Raw genomic sequence first — 26,849 nt, 5'->3', positions numbered from 1 at the left:
GGAGCCACCCCCTCAACTCTAAGTAGGGCGGTAAATTACAGACACCTGTACGCAATAAAACTATGGGGGCAATTTTTAAAAATGTGTGAATAACTGAAATGTTGATGGGGATATGCCGCAGGTCACGTGAACTTGTCCTTGATTGCGCGGTATTCACGTCTGGGAGTGGCACTTAGGCCCACTTGCACCGTACCACTAATCCGGGGTTAACCGGTTAAGCATGGAGTTACCATGGTTACCAGTACAATTTTACACTGGGTTGACGGTTAAACCGCTTAACTCCGGGTTAGTGGGATGGTGCAAGTGGGCCTTAGTGCCACAATGGCGGAGGGCAAAGCTTCATCGCCCTAACAGTTTTTCCATAAGTGGGACAAGATATCAAATTCCGGGAATACAAAATTAAGGCTGAATAATGAGAAAAATCAAATAGGGTGTTCGACTTTTTTTTCAAATATATTTATAAATGTTCGTATAGCTTTTATAGACATTTTTACAAAGATAAATAATATATTCGCGCTAAAAAAGCAGCGCTAAAAAATTTAGTTATTATTTTGTTTTATGTTAATACTTTCAATAATAATATATTATATTTTTACAAACAAAACTTAGTGCGATCACTAGTATTAATTAGTATAAAGAATTATCGATAATTAAGAATTAAGAATTATCGATATAGGAACTCCCTGCCTGTCAATAAATTAAGCTCCCTTGATTCCGATGACTGTAATTACAGAAGTCTCTACCAAAAGTACCAAATAAGATATATTTATCTGCAGGCTGACTGACTTCTCAGAAGTTACAAGCCGGCAATTATGTTTATTGCCAAATAAATAAGATTTAATTTAAGGGACTCTGTTAAGTACTGTTTTAATATTTTAAGTATCTACTTACTGCTATGCTATTGCCAATTCGTTTCTGAAATGTAATATACCGGGTGTGGCCTGTAACACGAGCAAATAATTAAAACATAGATTGTACTCCTCAAACGAGGACACTTTTGTTCAACAACTTTTTAAAATTATGAACTATTTAGAGTCCCTATTTTTCATACAAAATAAATATTATCTTCAATGGACGCCATCGCCATGACATATATGTAATTGTGATTGACGTTGCTTGTCACGCCTTAATCATAACAAAATTCGCAATACATTGCGTCTTAGAATAAACTTTAAAGTGTATTAAAAATCAAACCACAAGCTATTTTTAAGAGTTGCTGATCAAATGTTGGTCAGTATGAGGAGGACAGCCTACAGTTTAATTTTTTGCTCATATTACACGCCACACCCGGTATAGCACGTATTGGACTAGGCTGTGAGTGGTATGTATAGTTGGTTAATAAATAAATAAATAAAGTCATGCAAAATGAAAATACTGTAAAACGTTGTAAAATACACGTGCGAAAAGGTAATTCGAAGCTAGTGTTGAGTCGGTCATGTTTCAATTTATCGCCACTCGTTGCGAATTTCCAACATTTCGTACTTTTAACCATCGTAATAAAAAAAAATAAGTAATATACTGAAAGCAAAGATGCTCTGCCGATAAGAGCTCACCCTTAAAATATTCCATGAATATATTAAGTATTTTCATGTTAAACATAGTAGGTAGGTATTTAATAGAAAATAGATCATACTTTGTCAGCTTAGTCTACGTAAAGTAATTGGCGGAAAGGAGTTAATACACCCCAAGCTTCTCATTCAAAGTAGATATTTCGCGTTCTGGAATTTCAACATCTCTCAGTAATTAAATTGCATCTCAGGAGAATCTAAACTATGTCGCGGGATTATTAGTGAGTTAATAATACACATAAGCAATTTTTTAAAGAGAAGATACTGTTCGCGTATATGTAGTTAAGTATACATAATATAAAAAAACCGGTCAAGTGCGAGTCGGACTCGCGTTCCAAGGGTACATAAGTCCGACTCACGCTTGACTGAACATTTCTAATAGGTTTTCCTGTCATCTATAGACAAAGTACTAAAATTTTAGACCCAGTAATTTCAGAGATAATCGGGGGGGGGGGGGGGGGTCGGACAGACAGACAGACGCACGAGTGAGCCTATAAGGACTCCGTTTTTTTCCTTTTGAGATCCGGAACCCTAAAAAATACTACGACATAATTTAAAATAAACTTTTTTTACTGCGATTGAAGACTCAATATAAGGGCTTCACCTCTCAGACTCCGTTGGTTGGGCCATCTTGAGAGAATGGATGAAGATCGGAATATGAAAAGAGCGTACCTGGACCGCCCGGCGACCTCGAGTCGAGACGAGAGGTCGCACAGACCCGAGAAAAGTGGCGCTGTCTTATGTCGGAGGGTCACTTTGGGTCTCGTTTTGATTCAAAATAAAAATAAAAATACGGTCGAATTGATAACCTCCTCCTTTTTTGAATTCGGTTAAAAATTCAATTTTTTTTCTTACTATGTACTTATGAAAAACATTTTTTTCATAAGTACTTATTATATTATAATAAGTGGTTCGGACGTTTGTATTTTATTTTGGGTAGTTCCATTTCATAACTTTGACGATAAAGAGGAAAACCCACCTCACCCCGTAGTACCTCGTTTTTGGGGTGAGAGGGTTTTTCATACAAAGGTGATTTTGGAAGTTTGTTGGATCGATTTTTTTTATTATGCGTATTACTATAGCCCCATATTAAATTGGAATACATTATTGTTGTAGCAGTAGCCTTAAAATCCCTTCTCACCCCTTCTCAAATCTTCTCTCCCCTTTCATAACCCAAGTCTCCCCGCGAAACCTACTCACCCCGTTTTACGGTATATATAGTGGCTTTTTTTAGTTTCCAGCCGTGCCCTTTGTTGTAAGTTGGTCTCTAAGAAGTTCTAAATGCCAATCATTGTTCAAAAGTTATGGAAGGTACGCTAAAACCATTTTGGTATAACAGCACGGGATCAGGTAGTTTTAGGCCTTAATGCCCCATTAAAAAAAACCCTTCTGCATGTAGGTACCAATTTGGTTGGGTAACGATAAATAAAATTAGGAACTCCTAAAATAAAAATAGGAGAACATGGATGTCTTTACTTTTTATCGATGTGTATAATCATAAATGACTCGCTCATTAGCATTACCCGGCCCATCCCATTACCAGGAAACTGGGGCATGTTGTCATCTTAAGTGACGTCACAGTCGAGGAATAGAATGGCTAGTGCTAACAAAGGTATTGTCCTACAATTTTAAGTTTGCCTGCGACGTGAAGTCTCATCCAAACAAGCGTAGCGAGCCTTGTACTCGGGAATGGTAGGGGATTTTTCGTCACCGGTAGTGATAAAATTGTTATAGTCAAATTCTTCGTTTTATATGATAAAAGTTCATAGTGCAGTTAGTCTGGAAGCGCTGGTGGCCTAGCGGTAAGAGCGTGCGACTTGCAATCTGGAGGTCGCGGGTTCGAACCCCGGCTCGTACCAATGAGTTTTTCGGAACTTATGTACGAAATATCATTTGATATTTGCCAGTCGCTTTTCGGTGAAGGAAAACATCGTGAGGAAACCGGACTAATCCCAATAAGGCCTAGTTTACCCTCTGGGTTGGAAGGTCAGATGGCAGTCGCTTTCGTAAAACTAGTGCCTACGTCAAATCATGGGATTAGTTGTCAAGCGGACCCCAGGCTCCCATGAGCCGTGGCAGAATGCCGGGATAACGCGAGGAAGAAGAGTGCAGTTAGTCTGGGGGTAAAACATTTATTTTTAATCGTGACAAAAATACGTTTTAATAGTTCTTTAGGTATTAATTAAAGATTAAAAAAACAATGCTCAGTTTTCTCTTTATAAATCGTTAAATATTTATTCTATATTATACTGATTTTAAAGTCGTAATTTTAAGACCCGTTTTGATGCTGTTTTACGGATGGCAAGATGGCATTATTCTCTGGGCGGGTTTTAGGGTTTCCTTGTACTAGACCAGATGTAGTGCATACCTAATAATTTTCCATCTATTTTCACGGAAACGTACTTACGAACGCGTGTGTTGCTATTTAAGAGCCCTTCAACGTGCACACTAGCGCCACAGCTAAATAATCGTGGTTATTTAAATTTAACGAAAGATATTGAAAAAAGGGGGCCGCTACGTACTCTATTGTGTATTTAAGTACCTTTTAAATACATCAAACTAGTTTTTGTGTTGCTGGTTTCGTCGATCTAGGACAGCGGTTCTCAAACTTTTTTGGTGACGGAACCCTTTCGGCGAGTGAAATATTTGACGGTACCCCAAATTAAAAATTTTCGTTCATCACTGTGGACCAGATATACCTATAGAAGAGCTGGTTTTTTTCTTATTATTACAAGTATATTTTCGCGGAACCCCAACAGAGGCTTTGCGGAACCCTAGGGTTCCGCGGAACACACTTTGAGAATGGCTGATCTAGGAACTCAAAACAAAAACGGCCGTTTTAACTTTGGACGCATAGATTGACGAATCTAGCAACATAAAAACTAGTCTGATGTATTCAAAAGGTACTTAAATACACAATACAGTACCTACGTAGCGGCCCCCTTTTTTCAATATCTTTCGTTAAATTTAAATAATCACGATTATTTTGCTGTGGCGCTAGTGTGCACGTTGAAGGGCTCTTCAGTCAGTCTCGGTACAAAAAGTACCAAGTTTGACTGAAGTAGCATCACAAAATACCAACGTTTCCGAGAAAATACGATGAAAAACAATTATGCACTACATCTGTAGTTTTATTCTAGCTGTCTGTCTGTCCGTAAGTATGTCACAGTTAGTGTATTTTTTATTTACCTATACATACTGTATATGTACCTGTTTGTGTTTGTCCATATTTAAGAACTCCCCTTTCAAAATAGGTTTTGTTAGGTACCTACATTACCGTAAAACGGGGTGAGTAGGTTTCGCGGGGAGAGTTGGGTTATGAATGGGGAGAGAAGGTTTGAGAGGGGGGTGAGAAGGGATTTTAAGGCTACTGCTACAAAAATAATGTATTCTAATTTAAAATGGGGCTATAGTAATACGCATAATAAAAAAATCCATCCAACAATCTTCCAAAATCACCTTTGTATGAAAAACCCTCTCACCCCAAATACGAGGCACTACGGGGTGAGGTGAGTTTTCCTCTTTATCGTCAAAGTTATGAAATAGAACTACCCAAAATAAAATACAAACGTCCGAACCACTTATTATATACACCATTAAGTTTTCACATGTAAAAATACAATTTTATCGAGGTTTGAAAGTCAAATTTCACCCAACTCACCCCATTTTACAGTACCTAAGGTGAACATTTCCGAACATTGGAATAGATATTTTTATTGCTTATTTGCATAATTTTCACCGGGATAAAGAAAAAATAATGAGTGAATTCAAAGAGGTCCGTATTAATTCGCGACACGTAGCCACCTACGCGTCTGGCAGGAACGTACGTGCCACGTCTACAGGCGAGGCTCGCATCTTACAGAGCGGCTACCGCGAAAACCTAAATTCGCAAATTGCGGGGATCTTTCTCTTTTACTCCAACGAAGGCGTAATTAGAGTGACAGAGAAAAATCCCCGCAATTTGCGAACTTCGATTTTCGCGGTTATAGCCCAGTTACTTATAAGGTACATGAAGATGCTGTTTACACTCTACTTGGCAGCGCTTACCTAAAATAATGTTTTGTAGCGTCGAGCTTTTTTTTGAATATAATTTTGTAATAAAATTTATGTGGGCTCTGCATTCTGCGCTTCACACACCTTACTTATTCAGTAACTGACGACAGGGACGCGGCAATACGTAGAAGTGATATGCAGATATCACTTACCATATCATACGAAGTAACTACAATTATAAACATCCTGAGCAGTATTAATTTTAATAACAAAACTTCTCTTCTTCTTCTTCTTCTTCTCTTTTTCTTCAAGAAGAAAAAAAGAAGAAGAAGAGTTCTTAAGATATTTAATATCCTGAGCAGTAGATACACAGTAGATAGCTATGATGCGAGAATAATATTTTATTTTGTCGATTAAGTACTATACTGCGGTATTGCTGATATCAATTATTATTTTCCAAAAATATTATCTAACCTAATTATGATCATGGTGACCAATAATATTAATTAAAAGAAAAAAAAACACTTGGTAACATTACATGAATGTACCTATTATCCCAAATTAACTTGATAATTGTATATTTACACGGTACGCAAGCAAATGCAAATTATAATTTAAAAGCACTAACAGACGAACGTACGGCGGTAATCACACTGGATGCGGTTCGCACGTCGCTTTATGTGCGAGCGGGATGTCGCTAAAATACGCGCATAGCATTATCTCGCTCAAACATCTGATCCTTCCGTCTACTGGTTTGCGGCCTTGGTCCGGTCTGCATATCCCTTTCTCGCTCTCACTCATAGTGTCGTCTTTAACGGACATGCGACGAACCAAATTCCACCAATCGAATAGGCCTCGAAACATAGGCCACCACCACGCACCAAGGTCCGAGTCATTTACTCATTTATGTATTGTAATGATGTCACGTTGGCTTAACACTTTTTTAAACGGAGTGTTTAAAACAATGTAAAACGAAGACTTGGCTTAAAAGACTTTAGTATCCAGACTGTAAATACTGTAAGCCCCCATGCGCACGACAGCTTTTTCAACGCGCGTTAAAAAAGCGCTTGAATCTGTCCACACTCTAAATTCGACTTAAGAGCCAACAGGAGTGGTCATTTCTCCATACAAACGTACTCCTCGTTTTCCTTCGTGGTTTTTGAAGCTAGAGCAATAATTTTTTCAACACAGATTAATATTGTCAATATCTGTGTCGGACCGTTTTGCTTTTTTGATATTTTTGTTTTTTAAGGCGCTAGAGGCCTTCAAAAATGACCAAAATGGCCTAATTGACTATGCCGCAATGAGAGGCGTGGCATTCAAAACTGATGTCAATTAGCCAAAAAAGCAAAACGGTCCGACACAGATAATTTCATAATCATTTAGATTTCCAAATTTGGTTACGATTGGTTAAGTTTTGGAGGAGGAAACAGAGGAGTACGAAACCTCGATTTTTGAGATTTTTACGCAGGATTTTTCGCCTTGTCCTTATCGCACTACTTTTAGGTGCCGCTTCCGTTAGCGAGACGGATATATTTACTTAAAATATTTAAAACTCAGCTCCTGTTTCGTCTTAACGACCAAGGTCGAAAATCCAACAACGCTTGATAAAAAGCGCCACCGCTGTCGTGTGAATATACATGGTTATCAATTTGTGTCATTCAAACGCTTTTTTAACGCGCGTTGAAAAAGCTCCCGTGCGTACGGAGGCTAATTGTTTCATTTGTTTAAAAAAAAACACCTCTCGCTTGACATTGACAGAAGAGCGTTCAGATTTCAAAGCATAATCAAATGATTATACGGAAAACAGAACAAATTTTAAATTTAATCACAGTTAAATTGACGACAGACTTCTTGTCAGATTTTGAATTAAAACATGACATTTAAGGAAAACAATAATTGAGCAGATAACACAATAGTTTTGGTTTGTACCTCGTAGCGTAGTTCGAAAATTGACACACTCACGAAATATTCGAACGTTCTTAGTACAAAAAAAAATTGAAGTGCAATTCAGCGAATTTATGAAGATTTGTTGTTTATTTATCCTCCGAATTGTGGCCAGATTTCAGATTAATTAATTAAAATGTCCTTACCTGACCAACCCCATGTTCACCTTGCGCTTATAGAGGCCTGTCGTGCCTGTCTCGATACAAAAAGCACAAATTATGTTCAACTGAGTAGTGAAGGCGGTGCTTGGAAAGAATTATATCAATCCTGCGTCGATATATCGGTAAGTCACTATCGCTTGATATTCAAGAAATTAGAATCAATCGTTAGGTTTTATGTCCTTGTTGATTTTATGTTTATATGGCCGACTTGAAGAAAAAATTACGACATGAATAGATTTAGATTACCAGTCAGAAGTCTAAAGAAGCTTGTACCTATTTTTATCAACCCTAGAACATGGTTCCATTATATTTGCATGCATTTAAAAGCCAGCCTTAATAGGACCTGAAAATAAAAGTATCATAGGATAACAGATGAGTTTGGTAGATTTTTTGCTGTAAGAGGTTATACTATACCCAATAAAAACTACCTTATGACGGCTGGCGCTTACGTTGCATAGCACCATAATAGTATTGGAGCGGCGTTAATAATAGCTTAAGCGCCAACCGCTATAAGGTACCTTTATCCGTGGGACATCACATATGCTCTACCTCAACTGAGCTGCCCCTAAAATGCTAAAAGACTTCTACTGTGTATTTATAATGTCCAGTACGATATATAGCACATATATATTATTTACATAGCCCAGTTTGAAGCTAAGCTTATAATTATCTACTAAAATGTTATTTAGGTATATATCAATATGAAGCAATTCCTAACTCACAATAACAAATGTGACTCTTCCTTGCAATAAATTATATAAGTACATAAAAAGTGTTAGCTTATTCATTACATATTTACTAATCTTTTTGATTTATTGTTCTTGCAACTGCAAATGTTGGACATCGGACATTGGCTAAATTTTAGAATTACATAACAGTAGTTTCAAACATGGTCACTCACAGAGACTCAGAAGTCCAAGTTGAAGGTTTGCCAACGGGCTATTTAGTGCAGCATTTTAGGTGTGAAGAGGACTGATCGTATCCGGAACACCATGCTGCGCGCAAAAACCCGTATTGCTGACATCAGAGAAAAGACTGCTAGGCTCAAATGGGACTGGGCCGGTCACGTCTGTCGCATGCATCCAGACAGATGGGCTAGTGTGGCTACTAAGTGGATGCCAGAAGGAGAGCGCGGACGCGGCAGGCCCAGACGGAGATGGCGGGATGACTTAGACACCTTTCTCAGTAACTGGCCAGAGCAGGCGCTATGTCGGGAGTCGTGGAAGACAAGGGGAGAAGCCTTTGCCCAGCAGTGGGACACCTTAATAGGCTAGCAAAAAAAAAACTAGTCTGATACGGCATTTTAAAGACATTGGCATATTAGGTACAATTTATATACCAAATATTCAAACGTCTAAGCAAGAAGCAAGTCTAAGTGACCAGTATGATATCATTAATTGATCCGATCAGTCTGGAATTGTATTTCTTTATACTTTGCACAGGTATCAGTTGACGGTGGCTCACAACTATTATGTTGCAAATGTGCAGATCTTGTAAAGCTTTATGCAGAATTCAAAAAGCAGTGCCACAAGTCGGAAGAGTTTTGGTGTTCGCTACTGTCAGATGAAGTGGTGAGTTTAATGATATATTTTTATTGTTTAATAATATGTCGTGCATTTGTAAGAGAACTTATAAAAATATTGAGCAGAAACATTTAATATTTTTTCTGAAAGTTTAACTTTCAATTTGAGTTGACATGGAACTGCTTTTTTTTCATATAGATTTCATGTATATTTCTGTCAATTAATTTTTGAACTAGGTGCTTCCTGGTGCCTGGTATTGAATTATTGGCATATTTATTTAATGTTTGGCATTATAGTCACATAGGAAAAAATATATACAGTTTTTTTTTTACTATGATCACAATGCAATGATATGTTAACACAGTGGTAATTTGGTGATGCCATCCTCAATGTAGAAACACAAACACATTGATTTTATCTCATTAGAAAAAACTATAGATACTTGGCAGACAAGAGTGGAAGTACCATCACCCACACTGTTTACTGTACATTGGTGGAACTTATGTCTTTTGTAATAAGGTCTACTGGAGTGTTGCTGTTTGTACAGTTGCCAATAAAAGTCAGTTTAGATTCGATTTGAGTCATATATCTAGATAATTTTAAACAGTAGATTCTGATCATCTTGCCACTTAGATGTAGGGTTAGGTTAGGATATACCTAGGGTTAGTTTGCAAAAATTGGCTTAAAATATTTTTTTTACTGCCCGTTACTTTTAAGACAAGTATTTAATGCCCTATTGTTTTCTTTGTAGAAGTGTTCTGTAAACAAGATCAACATAAAGGTGGAAAACCATGAAATTAACATTGTTGAAAGTAACAGTTTACATATAGATGGGCACACATACTACTCAGCAATTGATGCTGGTAAAAATCATAATGACATTGATTTACTTAAACAAGAGTCTGTCGAAGTATTGGAAGAAAGCATATTTGAAGGAACTGATTCTTTTATATCAGACATTGGCCTCAATGTAATAAAACAGAAAAAATCCAAAGATATGAAGAAGAAATTGAAATGCGATAATTGCCAAAGGGAGTACAGTAAGTTTTTTATTTTATAAAATTAGATAAGTGGTCTTGGTTTGGTTCAAAACCTTGATGCAATGTTTTTTGTATTACAGAAAATAAAAGATGGTTACTGAATCATTTAAAAACTTGTGAAAACACAAATAAAACAGCAGTTACTAGGAGTGAAATGTTATATTGCGGTAAGATCTTGTTTAATTTAATTGAATGTTTTCGCATGTAACAACACGCAAATGTTATTTACAAAGAAAGCAAACTCCTTTCTTACACATACACCTTAGCTACTTCCATCTAAAATAACTCTACAAATCTAAATTGCGTTTGCGCGCCATTTAAACTACCGAAATCGATACGTTTGATAGTATTATTTTAGGGGTATGAAATAGCAACTGTAACAACATATTTAATTACACAAACGGGTCTACCGCGATATAATTTCATTGTTTTTACCGTTTGTGTGATTATATATGTGTACAAAACGCGAGAGTATAAAGTGTTATAAATGTAACAATGTTTACCAGTTCGTCAGATGTGAACGGTAGAGAGTACGTAATACTTGTTTGACTGCAGAGGGCTTACCGCGAAAACCGAAATACGCAAATTGCGGGGATTTTTCTCTTTTACTCCAATGAAGACTTAATCAGAGTGACAGTAAAAAAATGCCCGTAATTTGCGAACTTCGATTTTCGCGGTTATAGCCCTGTTTTTAAATCGCCCGCTACTATAGGTATACTGATGTTCGGACATCTTTTGATACTCGTAGCGTCGTAGCACCACCTTCTCGTGAAGCATACCCGTGTCTTTGTCAGTCCTAGGAGTTGATATCGAGTAAGGAAGTATTGCAAGAACAACGAAAATTACTAGATAGGTCGTGTATAAAACAATTTCTGTGCATTATATTAATAAACTAAAAACAAAGATCGGCTCAGTAACTTAAACACAGCTTGAAACTAAAAGCTAATTTGAGAGACATAGAGCGCTAAGTTATAAAAGGCCCAACCACAGAATATATGACAGTACTAACGTTCCAAAACGCTTGAAAATGTTCCATAAAAAGAAATCACCCAGTTTTTTAGCCGTCTTAAACGAAAGCGTATTAGCGCCAATTGGCGCTTTGGGGCGCCCTGTTTTCATAATCTCCATAAGCCTCGCAGCCTCGTTTCCGCAAACAGTCTGTGACAACTTTTCAGCCTAGATTTTATCTACGGGCGCCCTTTGTAATAAGCAATTAACAGTTTAAACCTCATTAGAAAATCCATCGTGACTGGACAATTACAAGAGATAAAGGCTCCAATGTGTACCTACTTTTATTATTACATACATACTTGGAAAATAATGTTCTTTAATGCTGTAATATTTTAAGGTCTATGCGAATTCACATCCGATCGGGAGTTAATGAAGCAGCATTTAGATGGCCATGATAACGCCAATGACATGAATTGCAGAAATTGTGATTTCGCTGGTAAAGATTTCGCGAGTATGGTTTCACATAGGTCAGTATTTCTTAGACTCTGTACGTTGAAGATAATTTTACTATCATCTTCTTCGAAACGTAGAGGCAAATTTATTTTTTTCCCTCTGCAGGTAAATAATTTTGAATGTTTTGACTTCAAGTTCTTGGAATTGCTATTTTCTCGGCTTTTTTCCAACCAAAAACAAAACGAACGACTTTAACTTTTTTTTTCAGATATTCGCATCAACCAAAAGATTTAAAGGCCAAAATGTTTTGTCATGTCTGTGACGCAACTATGCGTTCATCTGCTGTCCTTCAGTATCACTACAGGACAGTACATTTAAAAAAGCCAGGGTTAGATTGCACTCTGTGCAAAAAGTCCTTCAAGACGTACAAGTGCTGGCGGGACCACGACCGGTGGCACAGGGTTGATAAATTCATATGTGATATATGTGGAAAAAAGTAAGGAATTTTCATTTTACGGTAATGTGTTGGTTACTTAAATAATAACATATAAGAAGACGGTGGTAATTTTAAGTGACAGATATGAATGGACCCATTGGACCCTTATTAAACCTATCAATTAAACAGTAGGTCTTATCTTCATATAAGAGTTAATTCATAACTCTCAAATGTGAAAACATAGAAAATTATCACTATAGAGAAATTTCAATTGAAAAAAAGAAATCTACAGTCACTAAGTAAAGATCACGCAAAGATAATGTTTTTGTAATCATAAAACAGGCGGATTAGTTAAAGGCAGAAGTTTTCATGTTGATTATTAAAGCGCTGCTGGAACTTCCAAGCCGCAGGTCGTGGGTTTGAACCCCGACTCGTAACATGAGTTTCTTGGGTGACGTTATACATGTACATAACATAGATAACGTATTTATTGTCTATAGGTACGTAGGTATACGTTATTGAAGAACATCATTAAATGCAGCACTTGCCGGCACATTGCTAAATTTGAAATAAATATTGCGTAGTGCCACCTGGTGCTCCATATTCTCTAATTTAGAAGAATCTCTCCTCTATCATTTAATGTCTTTATGCGTTAATGATCTTTAGGCGTTAATATCTTTACTAAGTATCCATTTTAACCCTTTTGTTATATTCCAGATTTTTATATAGAAATGCAATCGAAGCCCACATGATCGACCATGCTGAGTTCAACAAATACATTTGCGAAACTTGTGGCCGTGGTTTCAAGCGACTCTTCAACTTGAAGGTACGTACGTAAGTATTGATTTTTCCGAAGATTATGCCCGCTCCACACTCAAGTCGCGAATCGCGCGTGGAAACATTCAACGAACGCCAACCACGAATGTTAAGTCGTTTCGTCATTTGCATGTTGATAACTCGCAAACGCCGAAAAGGGTTCATTTCTCCTTCAGGCAACAAGTGGCATAAAATGGTAAATTAGTGGTAGCTTTTAACCATTCATTCTTTTTTTCCTTTTGTTCATTTTTTATAGCAATTTAAGTGTAAGTTCTCGCTAACAAGTGGTGTCAGTGATAGTGGAATACAAAGGACGATATACAATACATCCCTCCTTTTGGTATTATAATACCTACTTGCATAAGAAATACTTATGTTTTGATTGTTATCGTTAACTGTACTTCGTTTTACGGTCAACTAATGCTCATCACAACAATAGCTACTTCCAAACGCAAATACAATGACGTTGCGTTTTTGTCACAGAGTTCCTATGGCCATCTCCGGTCTCCATTATAGGATAAGCTCGATGGTGCAAAAGTTAAGTTTCAGCCCAACCGAATAATGGGAAGTGAGTCTAATAAATACGGAAACGTAAAACAAAACAAAACCTTGTAAAAGACAGTATTCTCTTTGCCTGTGTGTCACTACCAAACGACCATTGCAAAACAATAGATTACTCGTAATTGAATAAAAAATTCAGTATTCCCACTGTAAATTTAGCTTCCTCTTTGTTGCGGTGCAACGACCAAATCGAAGAGAACATTGAGCTAAGTTGGTTGTTGCTTGCTAACCTATAGAACATTGCAAAATATTAATATTTAATGAACAGGCTTAAGCGGCGACCCAAGAAACTAGAATAGGTATTTAGGTAGTAATAAGTAATTAGATAGATACTACTCGTAGGTAATTTTTTTTTTACTGTCTCTCTCTCTTTTGTTCAGGTAGGTATGTAAGTAGTTTAAAATGAGTTATCTGATGTTAAAACGCGGTGTAGTGTGATTAATAGTGGTACAGGCTGAAAAACAGCGCTGAAGTATCACTCGTGTGGGAGGGCAATTTCAGCCTTATGCAGACACCAAAACCGTTTGCCACATTGTTTATTAGATCGTTAGACGTAGGTACATTATTAGAATATTCAATTTCAATTAGTTTAGTTAACAACGCAGCTGAAGTGCGAACCTTCGCGATTCGCGGCACCTCGCGACCGGTCATGCACAACAGAGTCTGCGAAGCGGACATAAACACAATCGTGCTAACACAGATTTTGTGGCAACAGATGAAATTTGCTAGGTATAGTTTGGCAAGAGTCGTTTGTCAGTCGAGCATAGGTAAAGAGAATCAGTCTTTTTCTTATGCTGGTATTAATGCAAATTTTTTTAATTCAACTGTACCTACAAGTGAAACTTCTTAATAATAGGATAGGAGAGGATATATCGTATCTATCTAATGTTCACTTCCGTGGCGTCGGAAATATTGTATAGGTACTTTCTTAGTCTCTATACGTCATATTTTCCGTCTAATGTAACGAAATGTGCTTATCATGACGCGTTATTAATGCTTCACTCTCAGATCTAATCAAGTCGTCATCTAGAACGTTTCAGCCAACAAACTGTTTTACAGTCACTGTACTTTGTGTTTTGTTAAATAAATTAAAAAAAACATTAAAAAATAACCACATGATCATATAAAACTCTTTATTTCAGTGCCACGTATCAAATCGCCACATCAAACACGCCCCGGTCAAATGTTCTCACTGTAACAGGACATTTAAATCCGACTTTACTTTACAAAATCATTTGAGATTCGTCAATAAAGATAAGCCTTATACCTGTCCAGTTTGCACTAAAGGGTTTCCATCAGAAGTGACCCTGAAAAACCACCTATTTTGGCATAGCGACGAAAGGCCCTTTGGCTGTGAAATTTGTGGAGCCAAGTATAAAGCTAAAAGCCAGTTAAAAATTCATATGAGGCAGCATACGGGAATAATGCCATTCAAATGCCAATATTGTGACAAAAGTTTTGCCAGTTCAAACCAGTTGAAGGTACACTCCAGTGTTCATACAGGAGTACGTCGCCATAAGTGCAATTATTGTCACAGGACTTTTCATGGAAGGAAGCTGGTAGAGGCCCATTGCGCCGCGCAACATAAAGACAAAGAGATTAAACTAGATGTTATTATTTGATACCTATGTTAATTGTTTATGTACTGAACAGAAATAACATTTTTAAAATTGAAATTGTTTTTCATTCATAAAAACCGGCCAAGTGCGAGTCGGACTCGCGTTCCAAGGGTTCCGTACATTACGCAATTTTTATCAATGTATTTTTTTATGTGAACCGTGAGTGAAATGTCCTTAAAAAATCCGTAGGGGTCGGATCAAAAACCGGCTGTTCGACAAAATCGGCTGTGACAGACGGACAGACAGACAGACAGACGCACGAGTGATTCTATAGGGATTGCGTTTTTTCCTTTTGAGGTATGGAACCCTAAAAATCTCAATAGCTCTATAACTATTAAGTATTCTATTTCACTCATTACTGCGTCTACGTTTTGTCCATGTAAGGCATCTCACACTAGGGGTAGTTTCGCACAGTCCAGTCTGGCAAAAAAGAGTAGAAATTAAAAAGTGGCAACACTGTAGTGTCGGTCCGTTTTCTTATAAAAATATTGGTTTGAAAGGGACACTACAGTGTTGCCACTTTTTAATTTCTACTCTTTTTATGAACTGAAATAAATGTCATATATGTACTAAGAAAAAGTGACCAAAGCCTCCAGTGCCACAGGCTGGAATCGAACCAGCGTCCTCTGCTATCGCGGCAGGTGCCTGAACCACCGGGCCACAGCGGCATAGGTCAAAATCTCCAAGTATAACGTATGCGGAGTGAAATTTGGTCAAAGTTTGTTATATAAAATATAAAAACACAAAAAATCTAAATAAAAAATATGTGTTGTCAATGTAAAGCCAATATATCTGTCAATCAGTTTGGTAAGTCTCATAAAGATTGGTTGTTTAATTTTGTAATTATGGTAAAAAAACAAGAACGCCGTCGTCAAACAGTATGTAATTTCTATAGTAGCCATCCCCTATGGCCGAAATCAAAGGTGGTGGAACATTTTGTGCAAATGGGTGAGAGTCGAAGCACTACTGCCAGACTTTACAATGCTATAAATAATTATGTATCTATCTATAACCTGACATCAAACAAATGTAAAATTACAGTTACAGAAAAACTGAAATCCTTAACCTATGAAGAAATAGAATCCCTTATTTCTTTTGCAGTATAGATGTATTAATAGTAGAATCATACTCACACACTCACACACACACACACACGCACACACACACACACACGCACACACTTAATAATAATAAAAATGTATATTTTAGCTTAAGTTAGTGTAAGGTAGTTTTTAGATTAGATTACACTAAACTAAATCAAATTTTAAATGTATAACGAATAAATTGTTAGAACAAAAATGTTAGCTGGGAAGAGCGGGGTCTCCTGTCACAGGTATAATTATACTTACTAGGAGACTCCATTAACTGTATTGTTAAAACGAAACCTTTACCTAAATATATAATTTTTCATTTTCATTTTTCATTTCATTTTCACTACTTACAATATTCTGGCGTCCTTTGCCTTGATGAAAACCACTGCCAGAAAGCCTGGTTCTGGAAACTATTCCAGCTTGAGCAAGGTTTCTGAGAGAGCTCGATTAAAGAAAATTACGGCCGGCCGTGTCGCACAATCTTATAGAGAGCTCGGAAGAAAATTTAAAACTGACGGCAAAACTGTTAAAAAATATCTTAAAGACATGGGCATTGATAAGCGATGTAGAAAAGTTAAGCCCACTGTCTCTGAAAACCAAGAAATCACTCAGAAAGTACGGTTGTGTAAATTAGTCAAAGAAATATTTTACGCTAAAAACAATGTCACTTGCGTTATGGATGACGAGTCATATTTCACGTTAGATGGAAACGAGTGGCAAGGCAATTACTATTTTGAGAACACCAATGGTCCAACCGATGAGAACGTGAAATATGTTGAGCATACAAAATTTCCTAAAAAAGTTTTGCTATGCTTGCCATCAGTCGACGCGGAATGCCTAAGCCTGTATTCTTTGAGTCAGGTTTAGCTGTGAACGCCGACCGCTACATAGAGCGTTGTTTGCCATTAGTGCGGGATTTCATAAATACGAGTCATAGAGGAGAAAATGTAGTGTTTTGGCCAGACTTAGCCTCAAGCCATTATTCCAAAAAAACCCTTTGCAAAATGGCGGAGTTAAACATCCCATACGTACCGAAGACATCAAATCCACCTAATGTTCCGCAACTTCGCCCTATAGAAGATTTTTGGGCAAATCTAAAGAGGCGAGTATATTGCAATAATTTTCGTCCCAAAAATCTACAGAGTTTGATTCGAAAAATAAAATCGGAGCTGAATAAAATGCCGACATCTGTGTTTTCGACAGCGATGGACAAAGTACCACAGAACTGCCGTAAAGCATCTCGCATGGGAGTAACCTATTTTTTACACTAAGCCTTGATATATACATTATTATAAAAACATAATTATTTTAAAAAAGGATGGTGTTTTTTTTATTTCAAATAATATTGAACTTTGTCCAAATTTCACTCCGCATACGTTATGCACTTCTTACTGAAGGCTTGTGGCTGGATCTACTCTTTTTTGCCAGACTACCAATATTATTGTGCTATCGTAGGATACCTATTTTCCGTTTAGTCTCCTTTGGTGCATAGATATGTCACAATCATAACGTACCTATTCTAGGAATAAAATTTCTGGTTAGTCTTAGAGTTTAACCCGATTGCATCTCAACCGCTGTACAAAGCCCGGGGCTCGCTTATCTAGGAACTCTTGGTAAATATAAGTAATACATATAAAAATTCAAAAGCTAGTCTGTTCCAGTCACCTATTTGATATGCTTCGCTCAGCCGTTCATAACTTTACGTCTAAAACTCATGACGTCCAATTTGCAATAGAAACGTGAAACTTTTCAGATAGTATGCATTCTTCACTCTGATTTTACTACAGAAAAAGCTGTATACGCAGTTTCGTCTGCTCCGCTTCGCTGGGTGGAAAATTTCAATAACCTAATATTTTATGACGGAGACGCTCCAGTTTTGCATACAGTTATTGGTCCATTTTTTACGCATTTCTCCGGTCCTTACGTTTATGCAAGGGAGAAAAAAGCGTAATCCATCAACGTCGGAGGCAGTGTCTCGTTAACATAATGAATTAGTGCCTCTTGATAGGACCATTATAAGCTGGTTACCGCTTCATCCTTGACTTATGGTTGCGGCAAAAACAAACACGTATAAGTACCTACCTAACTGTTGAGTTATTTATTTGAGGTCCGGTAATTTTTAGTGGACGGGTAACGTTAACCAAACTTAAATAATATCCACCTACCTACTAGCTAGATCGTTGAGGGAAGTTTCAAAGTTTATACAGGTAAGCGTAGGTAGGTAGGTAGTAAAAGTAGGTACCTAATATAAGTTTGTCTCGGTGTTCAGTATGTATTACTCGAGCAATTAAATTTACAATACTGCTCTATTTATTCCATACTGAAACTTAAGCTGGTAATGTAGGTTATTTAAGTAGGTAGAAGTGTGTTTATTTGTCAATAACAAACAAAATGTTAATAAAAACAAGATTAAAATTAAAACTAAAATTTAACAGATCTTAAATTAAGTTATAAGTAGGTAAAAAATGCTCCCCAGGTCACTTTCGTTTGTTATGGTGCCCAGAAGACTGGCAACGTTTCCTTTTGGATGGCCAGGCTTATGCTCTGGCCGAGGTAACTGCCAGCCTTCTGGTCACCTGTGGTGTCGAAGAGACGCTGGGACATTTCCTTAAATAAGGCTTTTGCGCTAGGCCCCCACGGTCCCAGTCTCTACGCCTAATGGCGCATATATAGAGGTAGAAGTTCCATCTGAACAAGACACTTTAATATTCACCGCCACTCCTCGAATTCGTTTTTAATTGGGTAGTCTAACTAGGGAGTATATTTTTAGATCGTAAATAGGTATTATGGACTCGATTGAAATATTTACTTGCGTACTCACAGGTAGGGTACTATTAGGTTAGCATGCGAGTACTTACCAGAGCGTGGTGACCGCAACACTTCTTATACATTTCGTCTAGTCGCTAAGGGATCTGTGGTCTAAATCCTACCTTTTACGTAAAGGTTTTTATGCGCATTCAATACTATTTCGTACAACGCCTGTTGTGTACCAAACATGAGCCGCACAATTCAATAGAATAATGGCCAGACAACCCCTTGTGGGACGTAAAGCCTTGTGCTCCCGGCAAATTGCAAAGGTCACCCTTTAGCTTTAGCTACCTACACACCCTTATTTCTACATTAAATATGCATTCGACGATCTGCTCGTTACGCTGTTCCCAGAATTTCATAGATATAAATCCGTATTACAGAAACATGGCCGCACACACGGCAGGGTGCTAGCACGTAAATATAGATAGGCATAGGGACGATTGTTACTGTTTGTATTTTAATAAAGTAACCATACTCTTCCTAATGACAAGGAAAATTAATACCCAATCGACTAAATAATGAGTATATAAACATTAAGTGTTAGTTATAGAATTAGGTACCATGAAGATTGCGATTGGAATGACAACGCCGCCTCCAGTCTGCCGCGGTGAGCGTAGTATCTAATACAACTTGACGGCTCAATTCGGGAAATGAATTAGATCTCTACTAGACCTCAACAAGTTACGATATGGATAATTTAAAGATATCTGTAAGATAGATATGTAAAATATGACGTTTCCGCGATTCTGGAGGTCCTCTTGAACGATTTCGACAAGTTATGACTTAGATATCCAAGTCACATCTAGTCGATATCTAATGTAAATCTAGTTGATCTCTATATCGTCTCTAGATCTTGTGATTATCTCGTTTCCCGAATACGCGTGTTAAGCAGTCTGAAGTTTATGTTACTACTTAAGGTAACAAAAACAAACATTCTTAACAATTACGAATAGAGTACCTACTAACTTAACTTCCTTACTGGTTTGATTATTTAGGCATTTCTTTATGACAGAAAGTTTCTTCATCCATCATTTATTAGTAACGTAATAAGGATATTTCTGTATCCAGTATCTATTTGCTTAGCAACTAGACGAACCAATCCAGTCGAATATATACTCGTTAGATTGGGCAGATATGTGGAAATAAGAAGAAATCTCATCTAGGCCCCGCCCGTCCCAAAATTCCGAGCACCTTTACAGCTTTTGTCAGAGTTAAGGCATTTTTTATGTTACATCGGCCGTGTCCTGAATCTTTATGGGATATTGCAAAAAGTTTTAGAGGTTTTGCACTTTTATTAAGCCTCTCAGTAACGATAACCGATAATGTTCCCTTATCAAGAGGACATCCAAAACAATATCCGGAGAAAAAGGTCGCAGTGAGGTACTACGTAGGGATCGGGGCAAAATGTGATTTGAATGAAGGTTAATTTCTTTAGTGGGTGTTTTTACGTAGTGATAACCTTTTTTGATTTTTTCATTGGCACTTACAGCGGCCATATTAAGGCAAATGATTACATAACATAACTATAACGTAAATACATATCTAAATATGTATACCTATATGATGATGTTCTCTCATGTCTCCGTCGATAGCGACATCCTGAGATCTAGATAAATAAAAATTACCTACTTAAACCGACAGTCGAAATTTATTAGTATTGTAAATAGAGTTTCTTTTTACTAGAGAACCTGAATTTACACATTATTTGAGAAAAAAACATTATTATGTAGGTAAGTTGGAAAAGGTGCGTATAAACCTTTAACTGCAGAAATCTGAAAAGAAATTAACATCATCCGATCATCACACACAATAAAAGGCTTGTCATGCTTCGCCGACACACAAGTGTCAACCATTAAATGCCTAAACTCGTCCATGCATGGTCATGAGTCAGTTTAATATCCTAAAAGCGATTCACGACAGTGCCCTGTCCCGGCGGCGGTCCCCAAACCGCGCCGCCCATCAAATCTATTCGACGTGTCATCGTCACGCCGCCTACGCACCAAACTGATATAGCATTCAGAAATAGAAAGTACCTCGTAGTTCACTCAGACTTAGGTACACACACAGTGTAGATGTACCTACTCGTATACACACGCAATGTACCGACGACTAAATGGAATCACTATTTTCTAGGTAGCTTCGTTCATGGTCACTAAGCTAAGCCGCGGACAGATAGATGGACGCCGAAACTAAAAGGGTTCCTTGTTCCGCAGAACCCTGTAACCTTGTAATAGTAAATATATTCTACTCGATATTCAAGTTCCTGATTGCGATGAGGATTTTATCCAGAAAATGAGTCGACATCAAAGCTACCACAGGTGGTTTTTCCATCGTCTGTGTTTGACGTTCGTATTTTACCTTCGTTGATAAAAAGTTAAATATAGTAGTGGACCCAGTAATGGACGTGGAACCAGTAATGGGACAAAAAAACATAATTCCTCTAAAATAAGTATCTAAAAGTAGTTTATAAACACGGGCTGTATATTATCATAAATTAGAGTCCTAGAGCTGTTTCAGTTTGAAGTTTTATTAAATTTAGTTGTTTTTTAAGAAATTGGCGTCAGCCTAAATGTTATCGTGTCACTGAAAAAAAATACCACTACGAATTCTTAACAACTTCGCTAAGAGAGGTGAGTTAATTTATTAAATTTTAATTAATTAATACTTGATGAAAACTAGAATGTGTTTTGTTAATTGCATTTACCATGAGATAAGGTATACAACACACTATGTTGTGACTCCACAGATGTAAAATAATAGTGGTATTTGGCCCAATCCCATTATAGGAGCTGTAAAACTGCGTACCTCCTATGATGGGACAAATGTCAGAATGATGCTTGCTATGCCATAATTTCATGTTTAAACAATACAGAAATAAAATGTAGTTAAGAAATATGTCAATCAGGAGGTATTCTCGGACTTCGGATAAATTAATATCGTTTTTCCAAACTTTTATTTAACTTGCCCTGTTAGTTAGTGTGGGTCCAATCTTGGTAGCTGAATTTGAGCCACTTTTCGATTTCCGATTCAGTTGAAATTTTGTGTAAGTACGTAATTAAGTATGCAAATCGGATGATAATGCAATATTATTGATAACATGGACCTGATCTGATGATGGAGACAGGAGGTGGCCATGGGAACTTTATCGCATTAAACCCTAACTAATTGTGTTAGGGTATATTAGAATTGTCTCGATGGATCTAATACAATAATAATTGGCTGTGGAAAGAAAAATACATTCAGCGATAAAAGCTTATACGAAAAATTGTTTTATTTTGCCGTAATTTATTCCCCATTTCAATATTTTATACTCATAGAGCAATGTCCATTATAGGGGGCCCATTACTGGATCCACGTCCATTACCGGGGGCCCATTACTGGAACTTTGGTGTCCATGACTGGAGAAAAAAAGCATAGTTTTAATTTGTTAAATATGTGGAAACTAATTGCAGTATCTTTGATACAACACGCCTAAAACATGAAAGACGGATAGGACTTTCATCTTTAAACACGCTAAGCGGTAGACCATTTACATGTATAAGGGAAATATCATAAATACTCCAAATTTCCTCTTAAATGTCCCATGACTGGTGCTGTTACTATATAGAGTTTTACTTTGATACTACTCTAACCACTTTAGCGTTCTGTTTTGTATTTTGCTAGGCGACCTCTTACGTCATGGAACAGTAACTACTACGAGTAGGTAGTACGTACAAAACAATAAATTAAGAGATCAGTTTATAAACATGGAATTTGCATAGGTACTTGTTTTAACTTCCCACCGAAAGTCTGTGAAAATGTCGAGAATAGTCATCGTGTATTTAAACCAGCCACCGTACTTCAAATTAATTATTGTCATAACTTCAACAAACCACTCCAAACATCCGGCCACAGGTCCAAATATATCCTTAGCAGCCACTTCTGAATCGCTAGTCCCCAATTCGGCGATAAACTAAACCCATCTACGGCCTGGCCACGACATTGGTCTAAGGCGATCGGCGGGGCGGCGGGCGGGGCGGAAAACGCGAGCGATCGCCAGGCATGCCACGTACTTTCAGTAGCGGCGGCAGCGACTAGGAGCGGCTGGGACGTAGACGTAATTAAAAGCATGTTTTTTTTTCAAAAGTGCCTAGAATATATTTCATTGTTTGTCAATGGGTGCATGGGCTAAATACAGGACGACAAATTTATTTACATCTAGTTTAGTATTTTATATATCGTATACATAAAGCACCCAAAAAACGAGTACTTACACAAGAATAAGTGTGGAGACGTCACAACATACTTAAATACGCGAAAGTACATTTAAAATTTCAATAATAAACCCTTCCGTCTCCATGTCGCTCGAAAAAAAAACAAAATGTTTTGTTCCGCATCGCCCCGCTCGATCCGTCGCGCCGCCTAGGCCGGTCGCGCCGCTCTAAAGTCGTGGCATCGCCCGCGCTGCTCGATACAAATGTTCGAGTCGCGCCCCTCCCCGCTCGCCGCCGCCGCCGGTCGCCCGGTGCACGCCGCGCGCGTTGCCGCTCGGCGACAAGGCTCGTGGCATGCATTATGCGTCGCCGGGTTATTGTTTTTGCGACTTACCGCCGGTCGCCGCCGCCGATCGCCTTAGACCAATGTCGTGGCCAGGCCGTTAGACTTTAATAATGTACTTATGCTTAAAATGAAGAATAAATTAATATAAAACAGTAAGTAGTCATGAAAATGTTAAGGTTTTTAGCTAGAAAAATGCAAAATCAGAGCTAACTTTGTGATTTTGTTTATCGGGGCTAATTAATTAAAAGTACCTAAATTGTTTGAGAGTCTCATAAAGTCTTATGTCTTCAAATAACATAAAAAGAACAAACAATAGGTACCTTATTTTTTGTAGTTTCGTGAATTGAAGGTGATAATATATTCTGTATTTCGTAGCTACCCTTAACCTATTTCACCTTAACAACATCCGTGTCGATATTAACTTTACGTCAGTATGATCGCTAACATCATAAGTATAATATCTTTAATTCACTTTTTAAAATATAATAAATAACAAATTAATTAATTAATTTGCGGAATTTCATTTCTATGTCGCAATGAAAATGCTGAAGTTTCCATAAATGTTGCAGTCTGCCAGTCCCACAGTTCAGACTATCGGTGTCAGTGAACGTACACAGTTCATCTGTGCATGCCCTAACATTTATTTGGCGTTTCGATTGCTAGTGTCAATCATTCCCAAAGTTCGGGTCTACTCGAGCACAGTGCTAGTGTCTATTAACTACTTCAGGGTCCCGACGACTCGTAAATACAGCCATTTCCGAGTGATGTGGAGCTTGGGGAAAAACCGTATGTTTTACTTAGTTTTCCGCACGAAATCATTGCTCAAGGATTTACCTTTCCCATTTCGAGGTTTAGTACGTGTATTTACACGAGTTCGAAAATTAGGTACCTATTCGTAATTGGGATCTTTCGAAGATTTGTTAGGTATCAACAGATTGTTAGGTTAGGAATAGTTATTAGGTACTTACATCGACAAAAGTTTCTACCATTACGTAAATTATATTTAGGCATTCTGATATTATAATCCTTGCGTCATTTCAGTGTAAGCAAGTTTCTGGCATATTTAAAGCAGTTGGGTTTTAGGCAAGTCATAGAAACTAGCAAAGTCGGGTTTTAGAGGGAAATTGCTGGAACGAACGAACCTTTCTGTTGGAATGAACAGAGGCCCACGTTCTCCAAACAATACCTAGGGGCTCAATACATTTACCTATATCTTGCATTTTGCCCTTTCGTGATACCGTCAGCAGCACGTCAAGACCTTAATTATAATGAGTTTAGACAATGTCCCGGTGATTGATATGACACAAGTGACAGTGATTTAAACACACTAGGCGCATGATTCCATTACCCTCATGAGATAAAATCTCACCCACTCCATCGTAAATCATGTACGTTAAGGGAAAGAGCGCGTATGTAGGTAAAGTTGGGAGCAACGGAGTAATAAAATGTAGGTAGGTCGTTAAAAATATTTGCATTTTACTTGAAAATGGTAATTTGGTAAGTAAAATAATATAAATTTCTCTCTAATAGAATAGATTAGATATTCTATTTATTTTTTCTTTGCTTACTTTATATTTCAAGAGACTTGTCCTCATTAAACTCGATAAAAACTAGTGATGTAACGAATACGACTAATCGTATTCACAGAATATTTAAAAACGCTTTCGTTCTTTATCAGTGCTTGTTTCAACTCATACCTATTATTAGATTAGTAGTAGGTAATGTATAATAAAGTATTACACATCAAAAGCCGCTGAAGAATAGCGTTGCGAGTTTTCCAGGTTTAAAATTTAGCCTAAGGGTAATCTGTTGAGTTAATGTAGGTACGTTAGGTACCTAATGATTAAACGAAAATTATGTACACCCATCAGCTGCAGGGAGAGGTGACCCCCTCTATTAACACATTTCTGAAGTTATGTTTGCAGTTGGTATCCATGTTTGTGTATTAGGAAAATTGAGGAGGTTACGGCGCTTAGTACACTGGATCCGATTCGCACGTCGCTCCGAAGTTTGAGTAAAACAACGCTATGCGCGTAATTATAGCGACAGCGACATCCCGCCCGCACATCGGTGCGAAGTGCGAATCGGATTCGGTGTGCTAAGCGCCCAAGTTTGTATGAACCTGCCTACCTACCTACCTCATTCATAGCTGCTATTCGTATTCGTAAAATTCTGTAAATGTTATTCGTATAGTTCGTTGCATCACTAATAGAAATATAACCTTGTTTCTAAAATAAATTATATTGAATTGCAAATTATGTTTTCCTACCCAAATTATTTTATAATGAAAACTCAAAACGATTCTTTCGACATTCAATCTTACTCTCGAACAATTCCAATGTTTTCTGTTTCCGTTCAATTTCTTCGAAACGACAATTCCTAGTGGCCTTAATGGGTTGAGTTTCACTTTGCTAAGCAATACGACACAGGTTAGCGGCTATAGCCTAGCCCTTTTAAATGAGATTGCTTTTAAGAATTTATTGTCGATAGATATTTCTTGACGTAAGACAGAAACTTGTTAAAACGTTTTCAAAGCACCCCTCTTTGATGCTTAAAATTAGTGAGAAAAGTACCTTGGCATTTCAAAGTTGCGTAGTTTAACTAATACCAATTTGAGTATTCATGACCTTAATCCGATTGGGACTGGCATTGTGTTAGAACCCTTAAGTCATCTTTAGTATATAAGTAAACACGTTAATTACTTTAAATAAAATTAGACGTATTTTTTAATTTATTTTATTTACACTATACGTAACGTATGCTCCGCCGTTAGATGCACAGCACGTAGGTACACCTAATCCTAAATTACTAAGCCGAATTTGATTAATGTTAGTCGATTCATAACGGAATCGGTTCGAATGACTTGTGTCTCGAGTAATATGGCCTACAAAAATCTTAGTTCGGATAAAGTTCACTTTCTACTTTTGCTATTATTATTTTTTATCGCAACACTCATATGCTATAGTTCCCAGTGTTCATATCGATGGATACAATAGGCACATGCTCCTTTCCCTATACGTTTGACGTAGGTAAAATATCCGGCAAAATATACGGATACGCTCGCTTACCTGCAGTTCAAGAAAACGTTGGTCAATAAAAGTACGGCCGCTCCGCTCGAGCGTCTTGATGGCTTGACAGCTAAATGGTGAAAGCGAATATTACACCTAAGCAGTTTTCTGATATGTAATCGTAAATTTAACATCTTTTTTCGATTGATTACCTCACGCGGACTAAAAGCTTGCAATAGAGAATTACTCCTGGATTTAGTACCATGTATAAATTTAAAATCGATTTACTGTTATGAACTAAATGTCAGTTTTAGTTATCCAAAACCCTGCTG

General features: G+C 37.4%; 1 protein-coding gene across 1 annotated transcript; it reads left to right on the top strand.

Moving 5' to 3' along the window:
* Positions 1-7,581: 7,581 nt before the first annotated feature.
* LOC134680399 (zinc finger protein 26-like) lies at positions 7,582-15,112 on the top strand. Its single transcript, XM_063539532.1, has 8 exons — positions 7,582-7,791; positions 9,112-9,240; positions 9,944-10,232; positions 10,313-10,399; positions 11,581-11,710; positions 11,905-12,132; positions 12,790-12,898; positions 14,592-15,112. Exons 1-8 carry the CDS (start codon positions 7,645-7,647, stop codon positions 15,069-15,071), a joined length of 1,599 nt encoding a protein of 532 aa, XP_063395602.1. The 5' UTR covers positions 7,582-7,644; the 3' UTR covers positions 15,072-15,112.
* Positions 15,113-26,849: the final 11,737 nt, after the last annotated feature.

This window comes from Cydia fagiglandana, chromosome 1, assembly GCF_963556715.1.
Source record: "Cydia fagiglandana chromosome 1, ilCydFagi1.1, whole genome shotgun sequence".
In the NCBI taxonomy this organism is placed as follows: domain Eukaryota; kingdom Metazoa; phylum Arthropoda; class Insecta; order Lepidoptera; family Tortricidae; genus Cydia; species Cydia fagiglandana.
The sequence above is the reverse complement of the archived record's forward strand: the minus strand, read 5'-3'. Positions and strand labels throughout refer to the sequence as shown.